Source organism: Bos indicus, chromosome 11 (genome assembly GCF_029378745.1).
Source record: "Bos indicus isolate NIAB-ARS_2022 breed Sahiwal x Tharparkar chromosome 11, NIAB-ARS_B.indTharparkar_mat_pri_1.0, whole genome shotgun sequence".
Classification (NCBI taxonomy): Eukaryota; Metazoa; Chordata; class Mammalia; order Artiodactyla; family Bovidae; genus Bos; species Bos indicus.
The window spans coordinates 95,871,698-95,891,737 of NC_091770.1; the positions used below are offsets into that span (position 1 = coordinate 95,871,698).

The 20,040-nt window shown below is 40.9% G+C and overlaps 1 protein-coding gene across 4 annotated transcripts in view; it reads left to right on the top strand.

Moving 5' to 3' along the window:
• Positions 1 to 20,040, top strand: part of GAPVD1 (GTPase activating protein and VPS9 domains 1) — a 75,115-nt gene that overhangs the window by 46,520 nt on the left and 8,555 nt on the right. For 2 of the 4 annotated variants that reach the window (XM_019970838.2, XM_019970841.2), the window contains exons 12-23: positions 289 to 423; positions 916 to 1,035; positions 4,907 to 4,984; positions 5,113 to 5,486; positions 7,151 to 7,238; positions 8,229 to 8,309; positions 11,655 to 11,777; positions 13,058 to 13,187; positions 15,192 to 15,301; positions 17,073 to 17,232; positions 18,828 to 19,015; positions 19,522 to 19,735. In XM_019970838.2, the coding sequence (XP_019826397.1) occupies positions 289 to 423; positions 916 to 1,035; positions 4,907 to 4,984; positions 5,113 to 5,486; positions 7,151 to 7,238; positions 8,229 to 8,309; positions 11,655 to 11,777; positions 13,058 to 13,187; positions 15,192 to 15,301; positions 17,073 to 17,232; positions 18,828 to 19,015; positions 19,522 to 19,735 (1,801 nt within the window). The remainder of the gene's footprint in view (positions 1 to 288; positions 424 to 915; positions 1,036 to 4,906; positions 4,985 to 5,112; positions 5,487 to 7,150; positions 7,239 to 8,228; positions 8,310 to 11,654; positions 11,778 to 13,057; positions 13,188 to 15,191; positions 15,302 to 17,072; positions 17,233 to 18,827; positions 19,016 to 19,521; positions 19,736 to 20,040) is intronic. The other 2 variants (XM_019970843.2, XM_019970844.2) reach the window with 1 other exon arrangement.

Genomic DNA, 20,040 nt, shown 5'->3' on the forward strand with positions numbered 1-20,040 from the left:
CTGTATTCTTTAGTTTACTTAACCAGAAGAAGAAATACTCTGACATTAGTGATCTGGAAGCAGAGTTTTCATCTGTTCACAGTGAACTGGCCTGTATCGGGATAAAAACCACAACCTTGACTTCTTTAACACTTGATCTAACTGGCTTTGCTCACTGGCCCAGACTTGGAAGTCTGTTTGCACTGAGTCTGTTCATGCCCCAGTAGCTTTCTTCATCTGGGTCACAAAAGCTGAAACTGTGATGTGCTAGCAGAATCACTAATGTGGTACCTCACTTCTTCTGCTTAGAGGCCCCAGATCTAAAGCAGGAAGAGCGACTGCAGGAACTGGAGAGCTGTTCTGGACTGGGTAGCACATCTGATGATACGGATGTCAGGGAGGTCAGTTCCCGCCCCAGCACACCAGGCCTCAGTGTTGTGTCGGGTATGTCTGTCTTGTTTTAAGGAATAAGGACTTGAAGGTGTGTTCCCACTTCCCCCTTTATAAAGTCAATAGCAAAGATATATATTTTGTTTAAGATCTGAGTAACTCCCAGGAAACAGTTATTTCTTCGGGATCTGACATCTGTGAGAAGTTACTATGTGCCTTTATAGAACTTGTCAGAGTGGTTGATAGACAGTCTGTGTGTGTTCCCTCTATAACTATCTGTTCTTGGTAGCCTCTGCTACTGTATTTAGCTGTCGTGTGGTAATTCTGATTATGTTGTACAAATCAAAGTAAATATATTTAAGCAATAGTACGAGAAAGGATATAATACCAAACAACTCCCTTGTAAAGAACTGGGACACAAAAGAATGTGAGACTATATACATTTCTCCAAACTTCATATACTTTTTGTGTGGTTATTTTGTTGTTCTTGCTGTTAATTTTTTTACCATATATATATATATTTTTTTTTTTTTTTTTTTTCTGAAGGCATAAGTGCAACCTCTGAGGATATTCCCAATAAGATTGAAGATCTGAGATCTGAGTGCAGCTCTGATTTTGGGGGTAAAGATTCTGTCACTAGTCCAGACATGGATGAAGTCACCCATGGTAAGAAGGGGAAATGAGAATGACTTTTATTAATAGAAATGATCACATCCGTGACTGAAACTGTCAACCTTAACACAGTGTTGATGGTGATATCAATTGTTATACATCTTTGGGGCGTTATGTGTATAAGGCCTTAAAATAAGGTTCACAGACTAAATTTCATTCAGTTAATCCATTGTAGGAATCAGTCGTAAGGAAACAGTTGATGTATGGAGAAAGTCTTAGGCACCAAGATATTCTTCATAATATTTATATAGGCAGAAAGCTTAAAACAACCTAAGAACTGAAAAATAGAATGGCTAAGTGAATTTTGAAGTAACCACTTATTAGAACTTGCACAGCTGTTTTTTAAATACTTTAAAGAATATGAAATAATTTGGAGAAATACCTAGAACATAATATCACTTGGAAATTTTATCTTAAAGCATTTTATATATAAGATAATAAAATGTAAAAAAAAAAAAACCTATCCTAAAGAAAGCACTGGGAAGAAGTACCAGAGTGCTAGTAAGTAGTGATTTTATATACTGTGTAATGGTTTTTTTTTAATTTGTTTTTTAATTGAAGGATAATTGCTTTACAGGATTTGGGTACTGGGTTTTGAAGTACTTTTATTTTTACATTTTTGTTTATTCTAAACCAAGGTTTCTTAACCTCAACACTATGGCATTTTGAGCCAGGTGATTCTTTGCTGTGGGGCCTGTCCTGTGCATTGTAGCATGTTTAGCAGCATCTCTGGCCTCTGTTGGAAGCGTACCATCCCCTTCTTGTGCAGTCATGACAACCAAAAGTGAAAGTTGCTCAGTCGTGTCTGACTCTTTGTGACCCTATGGACTATACAGTCATGGAATTCTCCAGGCTAGAATACTGGAGTTGGTAGCCTTTCCCTTCTCCAGGGCATCTTCCCAACCCAGGGATTGAACCCAGGTCTCCCACATTTCAAGCGGATTCTTTACCAGCTGATCCACAAGGGAAACCCAAGAATACTGGAGTGGGTAGGTAGCCTATCCTTTCTCCAGCAGATCTTCCTAACCCAGGAATTGAACTGGGATTGCCTGCATTGCAGGCAGCTTCTTTACCAACTGAGCTATCGGGGAACAACCAAAAATCATTGCCAAATGATCACTTCGGTGGTACAGTAAGCCCCAGTTGAGAACCACTGTTCTAAACCAGCAGTTTTCAGAGTGTCGTGTCCATGGTCCACTGAGGGCCCTTATGACCTCTCAAGGGGTTGGGGAGGTATGAGGTCAAAACTGGTTTCGTATAATAAAAGGTTATTGTCCTTTGTACCATACTGACGTTGCACTGATAGTACACAAGCAAAGATGGGTAAATTTGCCGAGGCCTTTAGGACAAAGCAGGACAGCAGGACCAGGCTACCAGTCACTGTATTCTTTTCTCAGAGTTAAAAAAAAATAAAAGTTTTACTTATGAATGTGTTTGATAAAGCAGTAAAAATTATTTAATTTTATATCTCAACCCTTGAGTACACATCTGTCTAATATTCTGAAGACACAGGAAATATCCCTAATGGATTTTTTCTGCATTCTGAAATATGATGGCATGTCTAAGGAAAAGCTTATATGATTGAGTTATGAGCTGAAGTAGCTGTTTTTTTTTTCTTTTTTCATTGTTTGTTTTTTCATGAAACATCATTTTTACTTGAAAGAATGATAAGCTGTAGTTATTGGTACTTGGGTATTTGGCAGACATTTCTTGAAAATTAACAAAATGAGCCTGTTATTTCAAGGAAAACAACTTACAGGGTAGAGTTTGTTGCCAGTGATAAAATTCAGGCTTTCAGATAGAAATCAGAATTTTTGAAAGCTTTGTGTCTACCTCCATGAGCATGACAGATTACTGCTATTTAAAAACTTTTCTGGTGAGATTGGTGGTGATACTGAGAGTGTCATTTTTTCTGGATATTATATGATGAATGGTGTCAACATTTGGAAGATCTGCATTTATCTAGTTGAACCAATATTTTCCAGATGACCAACACATGATGTAACAAAATCATGCTTGGGTAAAAGATTCCTTCAAAGTGCAAGACAGACCACTTGAATTTTAATGTAACAGTACAAAAAAGTTTGTTGGTCTGGTTTCAGCTTCCAAATTGTAGCTAACCTTTAAAAAATAGTTACTACTGCCAAGGTTTGGTATAGTATTTGAAGAATAATATCCACAGTTTCCTGAAAAGGCTGTTAAAATATTATCTCCTTTCTACTTGCATATCGGTGTGTGATCAGCTTTTCCTTATATACGTCAACCACAACAGCACAGTGCAACAGATGGAAAGCAGAAGCAGATATGAGAATTTAGCTGTGTTCTATGAAGGAATTTGCAAAAACGTAAACGTGTCACTCTTCTGGCTTTTTATTTTGGAAAATATAGTTACTCCTCACCTAAAAAGGTTATTTGTGTTACCATTTAATGAGTGTATTCAATTGAATTAATATATGTAACATTTTAATATAAAATTTATCAAAAGTTTAAATGTGTTTTATTTATATATTATTTTCAGTTTTAATTGCTAGTATGGTTAACTATATTAGATATAACCAACCTTATATGAGATATATAAGATATATCTTATTATATATCTTATAATATATCTTATATTAGTTATATATTATATATAACCTTACATATAAGTAAGGTTTTAGGGTTAAGAAATTGTAAGGGACTTTCCTGGCAGCCCAGTGGTTGAGACACCACACTTCCACTGTCAGGTATGTGGGTTGGAACCTGGGTGGAGAACTAAGATACCACGTGCTGTGTGGTGCAGCCAAAATATAAAAAAATAATTTAAAGAAATTAAGCATGTTTTACATGACCTAAGACCAAAATCTTGAAAACTGATAATTCTAAGCTATCTTTGCTAATGATAAACTATTTCTGTAGTTTTTAGAAAGGAAAGTAATTATAAGACAGAACAAAAGGAAAATCAAATGGAAAAATCATACTATCATTCATTATCAAAAAAGAACTCAGACTAGAAAGTTTAGAGCAACAGTTTCTTTCATATATTTGTGAGTTTTAGTCTCTGCATACTTATGTGTTTTAATAGTCTCTCATTTTGATTGTTTAGACATATGCTTAGAGGGGGCTTCCTAGGTGGCACAGGTGTCAAGAATCTGCCTGCCAATGCAGGATATGCAAGAGACATGGGTTCAATCCCTGGGTTGGGGAGATCCTCTAGACTAGGAAATGGCAACCTGTCCCAGTATTCTTGCCTGGAAAATTCCATGGACAGAGGAGCCTGGTGGGCTACAGTCCATGGAGTCGCAAAGAGTCGGACATGACTGAGTGACTGAGCACTCATGCTCAGAGGAATCATCTTTTACTCTGTAGCTTTAAAATAACGTATTTTAGAGGTTCAAGTTTGTTTTGTGGCATAATGTAGCTTGACTCACTTTTGTTATGAGTTCTCTGTTGCTGAGAACAATAGTGAATTTCAAGTTTTAGAACTTTTAATTTATGCTCCTTCTGTAGGTAGTATTGTCTTTGTTTTTATAGGTGAAGGCAAAGTGGACTCAGGAAACTTAAAACATTCTGAAAGTTTTGATGATTTTCATCTTCTGACTCTGCTCTTTGCAATAACCACAATATAATTTGGCCATTAAAAGTAATAGGCATATGGATACTAGACCACTTAAACATAATTAAAATCCATGTATGTAGATAAAAACCTAAAGTGAATTTGACGTAATCAGAATATACTATTTATTAGACTGTTTTTTCTGGTATGCCCCTCAAGTTCTGATTGGTCAAAAAGGAAACCTGTGGAAGAGAGCCTTTTTCGCTGCGTGGAGACCGCCTCTGAGTCATGACTCCTGAGTTGGTCACACCGTCTGCCCGTGTCTTTCAGGTGCCCACCAGCTGACCTCTCCTCCGTCTCAGTCAGAGTCTCTGCTTGCCATGTTTGATCCATTGTCTTCGCACGAAGGTAAAGTAGTCGGGTGAACTTTCTGGCTCCTGTTCTATCACGGCCAGAAGAGCAGAACTACAACCCCTTTGTTCATGCCTTTTGGGACCAGTTGTGTCTCAGCTGAGAACGTTTTTCCTGTGTTGCAGGGGGAGCTTCTGCTGTGGTAAGGCCGAAAGTTCACTATGCCCGGCCGTCGCACCCACCCCCAGACCCCCCGATCCTGGAAGGAGCTGTGGGAGGAAACGAGGCCAGGTTGCCTACCTTCGGTTCCCATATCCTGACTCCAGCTGAGATGGAGGCGTTTAAGCAAAGGCACTCGTACCCCGAGAGATTAGTTCGCAGCAGGAGCTCCGACGTCGTGTCTTCTGTCCGGCGCCCGATGAGCGACCCCAGCTGGAACCGACGCCCAGGGAATGAAGAGCGAGAACTCCCTCCAGCCGCAGCCATTGGTGCTACTTCTTTGGTGGCTGCGCCTCACTCTTCATCTTCATCCCCGAGTAAGGACTCCTCAAGAGGAGAGGTACGGGACACAGGCCATGCAGAAGAGCTTGCTCGTTATGGTCAGCTACAGTTAGTGTTCCATCTGCCTAGTTCTCTTGATACCTGAAATTAATGCGGAATATATAAATCTAGGGTGAAGGAGGGACAGTAGTCATGTCTAAAGGTGGTTTGTCAGTCTGGTATGTCCAGCACCTTAACCCATTAAAAAAATCCCTCTACTTTGGTTTTGTAGTATCTTGCATTTTTATGATACTTTTAACTTTTCTACAAGTGATTTTGTATCTCATTTAAACCTCACGGTTTCCTTCAGAGATGGATAGAGGAACTGCTTTTTTTCTTTTTCCAATAAGTTATTATTTTTAATTTTTCAGCACTCACAGGGTTACTAAAAAAAGTTGGAATGAGACACAAAGAGCCTCCCTCCCCCAGCCTTGTGAGACTTAGGTGCCAACCCGATGCTCCAGTGCATATTTCTCTATCTTTCTATGTAGAGAAACATTTCCAGTTCAAGAACAGCAGAATTCATGTCTCTCATTCTGTGTTTGCAATTCCCTTCTCCAGCAGTGAGAAGCCTGCTTTCATGATTCTTCATGTAGGTACTTAATTGATGAGTCTCCCTCATGTAATGAATATCCCTCATGTAATGAATATCCCACCCCACCACTGAACCCTCCCTGGGTGCCCTCATTTCCCTTCTTAGGTTCTGATATCCCATTCACATGGATGCCCTCAGAGAAGGTATTTTTAGTTCCAATTTTGTAGATGAGAAAACAAAAATAAAATGATTTGTCTAAGGTCATATCATAGATTAGTAAAGGAATTATAGTCTCTGCCTTTTGACATGTAGTCTTAATGATAACTCATAATTGATGGTCAAAGCAGCAACTTTGCAATTGGTCACATCTAGCTTTGAGCAGCTGTGCCACATCCAGTCTGAATAACTTTGGGGAACATGGGGAGATAACCTTTTTTAGCCTCATATTTCTCATCTATAAAGAGGGCTTAGTAATAATATTTATTTCCTGAGACTATAAATATTATTGTTAAGCCCTTTTGCTGCCCTCGTAGCTCAGACAGTAAAGAATGTGCCTGCAATGCAGGAGACCCAGGTTTGATCCCTGGGTCAGGAAGATACCCTGGAGGAGGGTATGGCAACCCATTCCAGAATTCTTGCCTGGAGAATCCCATGGACAGAGGAGCCTTGCAGGCTATAGTCCGTGGGGTTGCAAAGAGTCAGACACGACTGAAGCCACTTAGCACCCACAAGGCTACTGTGAAGTTTAAATGAGGTAATACATGTTTTTCATTCAGTGTTTGGCACACAGTACATACTTAGTTTTATTATTAATACTACTGCTACCTCTCTCCAAATCTCTAGATTTTATCTGCATTGCATTTAGTCATCCCTTATGAGTATTTATTGAGTGCCTACTCTATGCTGGACTCTATTACCCTTTTGGCTTACTGACAGTAGTGAGATAATGCCTGCCCTCAAGTAATCAATCAGTCTAGTGCTTGAAAGGTATACGTCTATGTTCCAGAAGCTGCCTGTACCACAATAAGAACAGTTTTGCTTTGAAGACAAATGAGTGGTTTTTGTATTTTACAGACTAACTAAAATCCTTTTCATAGTAATTTATCCTGCTGTCCAACTACAAATAAAACATCAAACTTTTTCTACAGACTGAAGAACGCAAAGATAGCGATGATGAGAAATCAGACAGGAACAGACCTTGGTGGAGAAAACGTTTTGTTTCTGCCATGCCCAAAGGTAATTTTATAAGATATCAGAATGCAATAATAGCAACAAGAAGCAAAGCCCCCAAATCTCTTTCGGAGAGCTAAAATTTCAACTCCTCTGGGAGGTTCTTGTGGGGCCTGAGTTTCATGCTGTTTTGAGGTTATAGAAAATGCTTTCACTCAGGTGAATGCTAAGGTACAGCTTTAGAAGTGATAGTTCCTGTTCTTTGCAGGAAGTGGCAATGGTTTCATAAATGAAAGTCAGGCAGGCCACAGTTGTTTAAATATTATATTCCATTGAAGTTAAACATGTAGGACTTTTGACATATGTATTGCTAATAATTACTGCAGGAAAAAGGGATGCTATTAATAAACGTTGAAAATTCATTCTTTACATTCTTGGAATAAACTTAAGCTTCTTATGTTTATAATCATTGAGAATGATAATACCCTGAATATTAGTGTTTATTCTGGAAGGCAGTTGTGTACATTGTTCGCTTTTTTTGTGTGAATAGCCTGGCATCATTCCAATAGGTATTGAAATCTGAGTTGGCAAAAGCATCTCTTCTAGGAAGGAGAGATTATCCAGGACTAAAGGGAGGGGCTGCTTCCGAAGGCCGCTTCTCGGCACTGTGGTGCTCAGGAGCTGAGGAGCACTGCTCTCACGCCAGACTCAGGCCCACTAGAGGAGGAGAGAATGAGGCTCAGAGCTTTGAACGTGTTGTGTTTTTTTGAGCAGAGGTTAAGAGGCAGTGGTTTTGATTCAGTGCCAGTAGATTCCTGTTAAATCCTTCTTCCTGTGGCAGATGACCTCAAAGCAGATTCTGAAAACTTCTTTAAGAACCTTCAATGCTATGTTAAGAATGATAATCAGTGGACACTCGGGATTTCTTAGCTTTTAAACTTTTCACCTTCCTTCCACTTAGAAATGTTGGCACACCAGTTAACTCCAGAATGACTGCTGTCTGCCGAGTAGTGCAGTATGTTATATGTCACACTACTGACTTTATTTAATTTCCAGCTCCTATACCATTTAGAAAGAAAGAAAAACAAGAAAAAGACAAAGATGATCTGGGGCCTGACAGATTCTCAACACTCACAGGTTTGTAGACTCATGGACTTCCTGGCTCCTTCATTCCCAGAGCACATATTTCATAACACTTTCTCTTGGGTGCCATAAGCGTTGCCTTTTTAGACGAGTGTGTCTGTGTGTGTACAGTGGGGAGTATGTTCTCATAGCTCTGTGGTTTCCAGTTGGCGGCCACAGTGTGCTCTTCCTGCAGACCGCCACCACCATCATCATCCTCATTGTCATAACTTGCATTTATGATGAGGCCCCTGACCCTGAGCCTCTGGGCCTGCCCTAGCACCCGACATCTTAGTGGGATGACGACCTCCCATGCCTTTGAGGAAAGTGTGGTGACGGTTTCAGCGCTGTGCATGCCGTATCTTTGGATCATTGACGGTAGTTTCCTTTAACGTTGATTGTAGAAGTCTCAGTTTATTTCCATCTATAGTTCTTGATTATTTAGGATCACTGAAATTCTGTTTTACCTAATCATTTCCTTTTTTCCCCGAGAAGTGTTCAAACAACATCAGTAGATTTGTAAACTTGACCAGTTTTTTTACAGCTTGAATCATTTTAACATTGTTATCTGACCCAAGGAATATATAACTAGGGGTTGGGTTCTTACCTCATGCAGCATTTGTATTTTTGCAGCTTCTTTTTGGCATATTATGAATGAACACCCTGAAAGGAAAAAGTATGAGAGGTAGTATTGACAAGCCAACCATGAGTTTGATAGCTGTGTACTGTCTCCAGTGACTGCAGAGCGTCTGGAGGGAAATTAATTCCTCGTCTCTCTTTTTCTTGTGTTGATTTTTAAATTATGTTATCCTACTCAGGTAAAAAGAAGGTTTTTATTTAAAAATGGGATAAGTTTCAAAAGAACATCCTCCTCAAAGAGCTCAGCATAGTACAGGTAGAATCCCATTTCACCGCATAGCCCCATCATGTCTAGCTCTGAAATACATGTAGACGGTTCTATGTCCCGGCGTCCCTTCCTGTTTATTTAATGAAATGACTTTCCTGGAATAAAGGGCTTTTATCAGCAGTAGCTGTGCTTTCAGGCCAGGTTTCCTGCTGAGAGCAGTCAGGCCTCATTCAACCAGCAAACACTTGTTGAACATCTGACTCATGCCAGGCACTGTGCTAAAGGTTGTGGGTGTTAAGTCAAATCACACATGAATCTTGGCACTTAGTCTGATTGAGAAGAATTGGAAAGGCATAGTTTGGGCAAGATTTCCGTGTTTTCTTACCATGCTCCTCGTTTTAGAACATCACCACCATTTACAGAGTGGAATACTCAATGAAGAAATCTCAGGTTTTCAAAATGTTTGAATTAGTAACTTTGGAGAAGTTTTAAATTATTTTTTATTCGTGTCTTTAGGCAATACATTTTTATTAGTTCTTGGTGCCTAAAGGAGAAGCTAAGTTGACTAAGTTTTTCCCATAAAATATTCCATTTTGTTTGTGTTTGATTCAAGCAGTTTAGCTGCCCGACTGGTGCAGAAATTTCTACACACTCTTAATTAATGACTCACGGAAAAGTATCATTAAATCAATTTTTTGAAATGTTATGAATTTCTTAACAGTCTGTCCATCATCTCGCCACCTTTTCTTTTTTTCATATTCTCTCTGAATCTTTCCATACCTAGACATGGCTTTTCATGATTAAATCAGAGTTGTATCCTTTTAGCACACATTATTTCATAAACCCTCTCCCAGTTTCTCCTAGACATAGGTGGTTTTTTAATCATTATTGGCTCTTGGATCATCTATCATGATTTTATGGCAATGTAAACCATTTTCTTGCTTTTGGATATTTAATCATATGCAATTTTTTTTTTTTTACTATGAAAAACTACTTAAGATAAGTTGGAACACTCATCCCCTTGTACATATAGCATTTTTTGTATGTTTTAGTTATTTGTTCTTGTTGTTTATTGTCCTCAGATAAATTTTTTTTAATGGCATTATAGAAATAAAGGTTATAAGCAACATTATTGCTTTCACTATGTTTAGCCTTTTTTCAGAGCTTTCAACAGCACTCAAAACCAATAGCAGAAAGAAGATTTTGTAACAATAAAGGTTTTGTAAGTTTTCATTTTGAAGATCATGTTTTTTTAGGACTTTCTTACCATGCATTGAAATTATTATAGCAGAAATTAAATTATTTTGGCAGTTGTTTCTCCCTACAGTTTTACCACAATTTTACAGAGACACAAACACTAAATATTGTTTTTTGTAGAAAGAGAAGAAGAGCCTGTGAGCATGCCACTTAACCTCTTTCTACTTAGATTTCCTTTTCTTGAAAATAGGGGTGGTAATGGTACCTCCCTTGTAGGGTTATTGTTCAGCACAGTTCCTGGCACGTGCTAAGCTCAGTAAATGTCAGCTGCTATTCACACTAGCTGCAGTTAACACATAGGAATATATACATTCTAGTGATTTTTTAAAAATATATGTTTTAAGACTTTTTAAAAAAATGGGATTCTACCGGAGTGTGGATATTACCTGCTTGGCCTAGATCTGTCTCAGGAATTCACATCTCACCATGGAACTATGTTTTGTCCCATAGATCTGTAGCACTTCTTTGCTTTGTTAACTGTTAATTAGTGACATTGCCATCTGACTCCAGGAAAACATAACTGATGTGCTTATTTTGCTGACAGGATAGTGGGCCTGTCAGTACCTGTGATGGTGGTAAACCTTTTCTCTGTGTACGCCAGGTACAATTCAAGCACTCTCCCAGAATGTCTAGATTCTCTGGGAGTGCCTCTGACGCCACTGCATGCACAAAAGTGCTCTCTAGTCCAGCACCTGTAACTGTCATGGTGAGATTCAGTGAGATAGAATATGAATTACCTGAAGGTTTTAAATACGGTGTAGAGAGAAAAATTCATGAAGGAAAAGTGGAGGAAGGCATTTTAAAAGTATTTAAAAGGGTTAAGTTTTAAGTCTGAATACGTTTTTTTTCCTCCTTCAGCATAGAGATGTCTGAATAAATGAAGCCTGAGTATAAAAACGCCTTGTTGGAAGTTCTGTTAGCATGCATTGCTAATAACAGTGATTTGAGTGTAAACACTGTAGGATCCCATCATCCATTCAGTCTGCACTGAACTGTTTGACAGTGTCATGCAGAAATCTGACGATGATGAGAAAGTGGAGCTATTCGTCCCGATTTCATGCCTTGGCAAGGCTCTCAGACCTAGACCTGGGATGAGTAGGCAGCTGCATGGTGCCTCTTGTAACACTGAGATATGTGCTCTAAAAAGTCTTACCTCCTAATCCGCCTTTGGGATTATGCTACTGGTGTCGTACTAACATCAGAGTGGATGCAAACCAAGGGGCACTAATTCTTCTCCTCTCCTTTCCCTCCCGCAGATGATCCCAGCCCGAGACTCAGTGCACAGGCTCAGGTCGCTGAGGATATTCTGGACAAATACAGGAATGCCATCAAACGCACCAGCCCCAGTGAGGGAGCTCTGGCAAACTACGAAAGTGCAGGTGACCATCCTGATAAAGAACGGAATAGGAACTTTTATATCACTGCCATGAAAGTGGTCTGAACTGAAAGTAGCCTCTTTCTTTTTTAACTTTTTCTTTTATATTGGAGTTAGTCAATTGACAGTGTAGTTTCAGGTGCACAGCAGAGCAACCCAGCCACATACACACGTATCCATACGTACACACGTAGCCATACACACACACGTAGCCATACGTACACACGTAGCCATACGTACCCACGCGTATCCATACACACACACGTAGCCATACGTACACACGTAGCCATACGTACACACGCATATCCATACGTACACACGTAGCCGTACGTACACACGTATCCATTCTTCCAAGTAGCCCTTTAGTAGCTCCCGTAAACAGTTGTCAAAAAACCATGGTATAATCCCCAAGATTAATATTAGAGCGTCTCTGGAAGAGTCTCTGACAAACTGAACATGAGTTGGCTCAAGGGGGACTCACAGGAGCCTGAGAAAACCACCTACTCTTTTTAAGTTTTAAAATAACAAAAAAGTTGGAATAGTACAGTGAAGGTCTGTTATATTCCATCTGCCTAGACTTACCAGTTGTTAATGTTTTGCCACATTTTCTATATGTATTTTTTTCCTGAAGTATTTGAAATGATCTCCTAAGAATAGAGATTTTTTTTTCCACATAGGCACAGTATCTTTATTACACTAAGGAACTTGTCATTTCTTTTGATTGTATACATGCATGTATTATCTAAATGGATAAATTAGAAACATAAAAATAACTGTGGGGGCACCATAGGTCTGTGCTGGCTGCATTTGTGAGTTTGTCCCCAGCTCATTCTCAGGTGGGGAGGATTGGGGGGGTGTCCCTTGGAGTGAGGATGAGGGGTCTCAGTGTGGCCTGGCCGAGAGGGTCACAGCCAGCTGCTTCCTGACTGGGCAGGATTCCACGTCTGAAAAACGAGAGTGTTATATAAAATGATTTCTGAGACCCCCCTTTTAGTTCTGTGGTTCAGTGATTGTGGTTACAGAGTATTATCTTTATTAAGTTAATAAAGGTTTTCATTGTTTTGGATTATAATTGGATAAGAAGTAAAATTATTCTCAATTGCTCTCTTGATATATTATCATTGCAGGCAGTTTATTTATATGTTTGAAGTTTCTTTTTTTTTTTTCCCTTTCTCTCTCAAAGAACTCTTTTCAGAGGGCACAGCTTAATTTATCGTTGAGTTGCTCTGAATACCTACCAGATTAACTTGCTTATCCTTTTTGCCGGGGGTGGGATTTGTTTAGAAGTCATGGGTGACGGTGAAAGCGCACACGACTCTCCTCGTGACGAAACCCTGCAGAACATCTCCGCTGACGATCTCCCAGATTCTGCGAGCCAAGCAGCTCACCCTCAGGATTCAGCCTTCTCTTACAGGTATTTCTTGTATACGACTTAGAATCTTTGGGTTTGAATTTGTCATCACCATTGCAGTCACTTCAAGTCAGGTGTTTCTTTGAGTCCCTTAATAAACATGTAGAGCAGGGAGGTAAGAACGAAACGCTGTGCACTGAGAAGACTTTGCTCGCCTTGTGGATGTCATATACAAAGGCTTTAATTCAGAGAATGAAAAAGCCAAGCAAACCTCATGGGCTCACAGGGACCACATATTGTTGAGTAACCCACTTCCCCAGTAAGCCTACTGGAGCCCTCCCAGTTTATCATCTTCCTCATTCCCTCGATTTCTAACACAGTTTGAGAAAATGACTTTAGGAGCCTGAACAGTTGTGCACGGGCTTAGTTGCTCCAAGGCATGTGGGATCTTCCCGGATCGAGGATTGAACTCCTGTCTCCTGCATTAGCAGGCAGATTCTTTCCTACTGAGCCTCCAGGGAAGCCCCTGGATTATCAGTTTTAAAGCATTAATTATCTGTCCATCTCTCCGTTTCTGTCTTTCTAGCTTTTTAAACTTTTTATTTTGGAAACTTTCTAGCTTGTACAAAACGGGAAAGTACAGTGATGTACCCGTTCCCCAGATCTGTTACTCATACGTGGCCAGTATTGTTTCATGTTTACTTCCTCCCCCACTTAATTTAAGTAAACTCTTAATAGCATATCATTTTATTTACTTTTATTGAGGTATCGTTGATTTATAATATTGTTTAAGTTTCAGGGGTACAACATAGTGATTCACAATTTTAAAAGATTGTACTCCATTTACAGTTATCATAAAATAATGACTATATTCCCTGTGCTGTACATATCATTTTATCATTAAATATTATGGAGCTTTATACTTTTTTCCTATGGTAAAACGGCATGGGGTGTAGTGGGAGACAATTTTTATTTTCCAGCCATGATGTCACTGCTTTATATTTCGGAGTCTTTACAAAGTAGGCAAATATTACAGTTGATTGAGCCGATTCGTAAGTTACTCATTTTCGAGGAAGCAAACCATTAAGGTGGGTCTCAGAACCAGTCAGGTGAGGTGGACAAGTGATAATCCTGCAATAGGAGCAAACTCTGGCTTGCTCTCAGAGGTGTTTTGACTCCTTTTATTGGGAGGCAGCCTCAGCCATTCTGAAGAAGCTCTGATCCCTGCCCTCCAAGACCCTCCCAGCATGAAGGACTGCGTTGCTGAGGAGGGTGATGTCTTGCTGAAGGGTGCTCTGCCAGGTGGTAGCAGGAGGTTCAGTGGTCAGAAGTTGAGCGGGTTTTGGTTCAATACAAAGTTTTGATCAACAAGGCAACAGAAAGGTCTTCTTGTCACAAGCTTGTCTTCTGGCAGGATCAACATTTCTTGAGAAATGTGGTGGAAGGCTTCCTTAGTTTGAGTGCTGAGATGGTCCTGATGACTTCTGTGGATTCCTTCCCAGCATGGGCAAAATCTGGCTTTCTGACTTGTCATCACGTTTAGCATAGAATTCAGTGGATGTTGGAACGTCAGAAAGGATTTGTTTGATTCTAGTGACTTTACCAAATGGTCCTTGCTCAGAGCCACCTTTACAACCTTGCTTCTCAGGTAACCAGAAAGCCCACTCCTTAAGCAAGGTGTCAGTAAGTTTAAAATTATCTTTTATTTATGACCATTTGAAACATTTGAGTCCTGAGCTAGCCTATTAATTTGTGTATGTGCGTGTGTGCTAAGTTGCTTCAGTTGTATTTGACTCTTTGCAACCCTCTGGACCATAGCCCACCAGGCTCCTCTGTCCGTGGGATTCTACAGGCAAGAATACTAGAGTGGGTTGCCATGACCTCCTCCAGGGAATCTTCCCGACCCAGGAATCAAATGTTTCTTATGTCTCCTGCATTGGCAGGCAGGTTCTTTACCACGAGCACCACCTGGGAAGCCCAATAATTTGTATAGTAAATAAGATGATAGTTTATAGAATGTGACCATATCTGGACAAAGAAATGACTGTATTTTCATCTGTTTTTTAGAGATGCAAAAAAGAAACTGAGGCTCGCTCTTTGCTCTGCGGATTCTGTGGCTTTCCCAGTGCTAACCCACTCAACAAGAAACGGTTTACCAGACCATACAGACCCAGAAGGTAGGTTGCTACATGAGAGTTTGTTTTTTCCCTATGCTTTATAGGAACCATATGAAACTGCCAGTATTCAACTGTGTTTAAACTATACAGCAGTTCCATGCAGTTCAATGTAACACATTTATATTAGCATCAGTTAAGGGCACTTGGTGATGGAATTCCAGTTGAGCTCTTTCAAATCCTGAAAGATGATGCGGTGAAAGTGCTGCACTCAATATGCCAGCAAATTTGGAAAACTCAGCAGAGGCCACAGGACTGGAAAAGGTCAGTTTTCATTCCAATCCCAAAGAAAGGCAATGCCAAAGAATGCTCAAACTACCGCACAATTGCACTCACCTCACTCGCTAGTAAAGTCATGCTCAAAATTCTCCAAGCCAGGCTTCAGCAATACGTGAACTGTGAACTTCCTGATGTTCAAGCTGGTTTTAGAAAAGGCAGAGGAACCAGAGATCAAATTGACAACATCCGCTGGATCATGGAAAAAGCAAGAGAGTTCCAGAAAAACATCTATTTCTGCTTTATTGACTATGCCAAAGCCTTTGACTGTGTGGATCACAAGAAACTGTGGAAAATTCTGAAAGAGATGGGAATACCAGACCACCTGATCTGCCGCTTGAGAAACCTATATGCAGGTCAGGAAGCAACAATTAGAACTGGACATGGAACAACAGACTGGTTCCAAATAAGAAAAGGAGTACATCAAGGCTGTATATTGTCACCCTGCTTATTTAACTTCTATGCAGAGTACATCATGAGAAACGCTGGACTGGAAGAAACACAAGCTGGAATCAAGATTGCTGGGAGAAATATCAATAACCTCAGCTATGCAGATGACACCACCCTTATGGCAGAAAGTGAAGAGGAACTAAAATGCCTCATGATGAAAGTGAAAGTGGAGAGTGAAAAAGTTGGCTTAAAACTCAACATTCAGAAAATGAAGATCATGGCATCCGGTCCCATCACTTCATGGGAAATAGATGGGGAAACAGTGTCAGACTTTATTTTTTGGGGCTCCAAAATCACTGCAGATGGTGACTGCAGCCATGAAATTAAAAGACGCTTACTCCTTGGAAGGAAAGTTATGACCAACCTAGATAGCATATTCAAAAGCAGAGACATTACTTTGCCAACAAAGGTTCATCTAGTCAAGGCTATGGTTTTTCCTGTGGTCATGTATGGATGTGAGAGTTGGACTGTGAAGAAGGCTGAGCACTGAAGAATCGATGCTTTTGAACTGTGGTGTTGGAGAAGACTCTTGAGAGTCCCTTGGAATGCAAGGAGATCCAACCAGTCCATTCTGAAGGAGATCAGCCCTGGGATTTCTTTGGAAGGAATGATACTAAAGCTGAAACTCCAGTACTTTGGCCACCTCATGTGAAGAGTTGACTCACTGGAAAAGACTCTGATGCTGGGAGGGATTGGGGGCAGGAGGAGAAGGGGACGACGGAGGATGAGATGGCTGAATGGCATCACTGACTCGATGGACGTGAGTCTGAGTGAACTCCGGGAGTTGATGATGGACAGGGAGGCCTGGCGTGCTGCAATTCATGGGGTTGCAAAGAGTCGGACACAACTGAGCGACTGAACTGAATTGAACTGAAGTGAAGGGCACTTGGATTACTCGTGGTTTGTGAAAATGTTCTCTGATTGGTTCTGCTTAGTTTTACTGATACAGACATAACTGACTTCCCACAGGCTGAGGGATGACCTTCAGCTTATATAAAGCTTGTGGAACTTCTCAACAGTAACAGAATTCTGATGTTTTTTTATTTAGACAATGAAATTGTCTGCTTCTTAAAAGTGCAAATAGCTGAAGCAATTAACTTACAAGATAAGAACTTAATGGCTCAGCTTCAGGAAACAATGCGTTGTGTGTGCCGCTTTGATAACCGGACCTGTAGGAAGCTGCTGGCATCCATCGCCGAGGACTACAGGTAACATCCCCAGCCTGTTTCACTTGTATAACTGTTTTCAGCTGCAAGTATTTTCTTCTCAGCCCTTATTTCAGAAATGAATCTAGGCTCACTGCAAAGTGCTGGGCTTTCCTGGATGTAGATTTCCAAGCAACATATGTGGATATTTAGTCTGGAAGTGTAGTTGTAAGCGAGCAGCTCTTACTAGGGCTTCTCTGATAGCTCAGTTGGTAAAGAATCTGCCTGCAACACAGGAGACCTCAGTTCAATTCCTGGGTGGGGAAGATCTGCTGGAGAAGGAATAGGCTACCCACTCCAGTATTCTTGGGCTTCTTGTGGCTCAGCTGGTAAAGAATCTGCCTGCGGTGCAATTTGATCCCTGGGTTGGAAAGATCCCTTGGAGAAGGGAAAGGCTACCCACTCCAGTATTCTGGCCTGGAGAATTCCATGGACTGTATAGTCCATGGGGTCACAAAGAGTCAGACACGACTGAGCGCCTTTCACTCACTCACTCACTCAGATCTTAGTAACAGAGTACAGTTGACTTCAGCTTTGCCCAAAAGCATCTTTGGTGGAGGTGGGGCCAGGATAACTAGGATGTCATTTCCCTCTTTTAGTGGTGATAGAAAAGACTACTTCCACGGACCAGGGAAGCAGGAGGAGTCCTAGGAATTGTTACCATTTGCCTGTTGCCTATCACTGCTGACATTTAAGTTGAGAAGCTTAGGAAGTAAAGAGGCTTAGGGAATGGGTGCTCTAGTGATTGTTGCGTTTAGACTATAAGCAGATAATTGGTGGTATATTTAGTGATCTTGTGATATATCAGCCTGTATTTTGTTGTTATTTTAGTCTTTTGTAGCAGTCAACTTCCTGTCAAGTACGAGGTTCTACCAGCATGGAGACTGTGCTCCAGTGCAGAACAGACCAGTGATGGGAAGAGATGTGGTAGTGTTTAGGGAGTTAGGGAGCTGAGTGTTCAGACCAGTAAATGGTTCTGTTTCTTTCTTTTTTTTTTTAATTGAAATACAGTTGATTTACAGTGTTAGTTTCAGGTGTACAACGTAGTGATGCGCTTTTTGAACATTATACTTCAGTTAAAGTTGTTATAAAATGTTGGGTCTGTTCTCTGTAGTGTACGTTCTACCCTTGCATAATTTTTGGCTGCACTGGGTCTTCATTGCTGCATGAGGGCTTTCTCTAATGTGGTGTGTGGGCTCCTCACTGCGGCTTCTCTTGTTGCAGAGCACAGGCTCTAGGGTGTGCCGGCTTCAGGAGTTGCAGCACACAGGCTCTAGAGCTCAGGCTCAGTAGCTGTGGCACGCAGGTTTAGTTGCCCCTCGGCATGTGACACCTTCCCGCACTGCGGATCGAGCCCATGTTCCCTGCTTTGGCAGGCGGACTTGTAACTACTGGACCGCTAGGGAAGTCCTGACTCTGTTTCTTGACCTGGCAAAATAGTCAGTTCTCAGGATGGTTGTCTGCAGCCCAATAGGCTCATCTGTAAAACCAGAGTCTTTGGGGTAGTTCTTTTCCTTTGGAGAAAAGTCAGGACTCTTCATCTCCAAGGAAGGTGTGCGCTGTGTGTGTCTGGCGTCCTGCAGCGTCTTTCCTTTCAGGAAGCGGGCCCCCTACATTGCTTACCTCACTCGCTGTCGACAAGGACTGCAGACCACGCAGGCTCACCTGGAAAGGCTACTGCAGAGGGTTCTGCGGGACAAAGAGGTGGCCAATCGATACTTCACCACCGTCTGTGTGAGGCTGCTGCTTGAGAGCAAAGAGAAGAAGATCAGGGAATTCATTCAAGGTAACCAGAGACCCTCGGTGAAGCCGTATGTTAGCGGGAAGATTTGGGAAGTTTTCTTTTGCTACTTTTTAAGTACCTACCTGTCTAAGAGCAGTTCCTTAAATTCCCAGTTATTTCTTAGTAATTAAACCTTGATGTTCAACCAATAAATGTCGTGTTTATCCTGGTTGAATACCTATGGTTTATTAAAAAGTTGGCAAAATTAACAAAGTTTTGGATGCACCCAATTTTTCTTATTTTTTTTTAAACAAAGCATATCATTTTGTAACAAACCTCTTGTTCTTAAACTTCTGCATGTGTCTTACCTTTCCCCTGTTTTTAATGATTTGGATGTATTTTCTCCCCAAATGAAACCATGCCCAGATACTTCTGGCTTTGAGAGCATGGTAGCGGCACAGTAGTAGATTATGATTCTAATAGTTTTCTATTTTTAACTACTTTCTAATAATTTCCTATTTAAAATCGTTCAAATACTCTATTTTAAAGCATATTATTTTGCATTGGAGACTTTCAGAAACTCACAGCCGCTGATGATAAAACCGCCCAAGTGGAAGATTTTCTGCAGTTCCTGTACGGCGCGATGGCCCAGGACGTCATATGGCAGAACGCGAGTGAGGAACAGCTTCAGGACGCTCAGCTGGCCATTGAGAGAAGTGTGATGAACCGGATCTTCAAACTTGCCTTCTACCCAAATCAGGACGGGGACATACTCCGTGACCAGTGAGTGCTCCTGCCTGTGATGGACTAAGTAGGGCTATCCCAGCCAGCCCCATAGTTTAGACAAGCTATTCATGAGACGTGGTATCTGAGTAGTAAAGGAAAAGATACGTGTTTCCTTTTTGCATCTCTCAGAGTTACCAGACCGGAAAGAAGGAAAGCGCTGTGTTCTCAGAGATGCTGGGAGTTGGGTTGGAGGGTCGTGTACACTGGCCTGGCCGCTGTGGAAGGCACTGCTGTTTACTCTGCCGCAGCTATTCTTCCCTTCTTTCTTCTACCTACTCTTACCCTTCAGATCAGGACTCAGA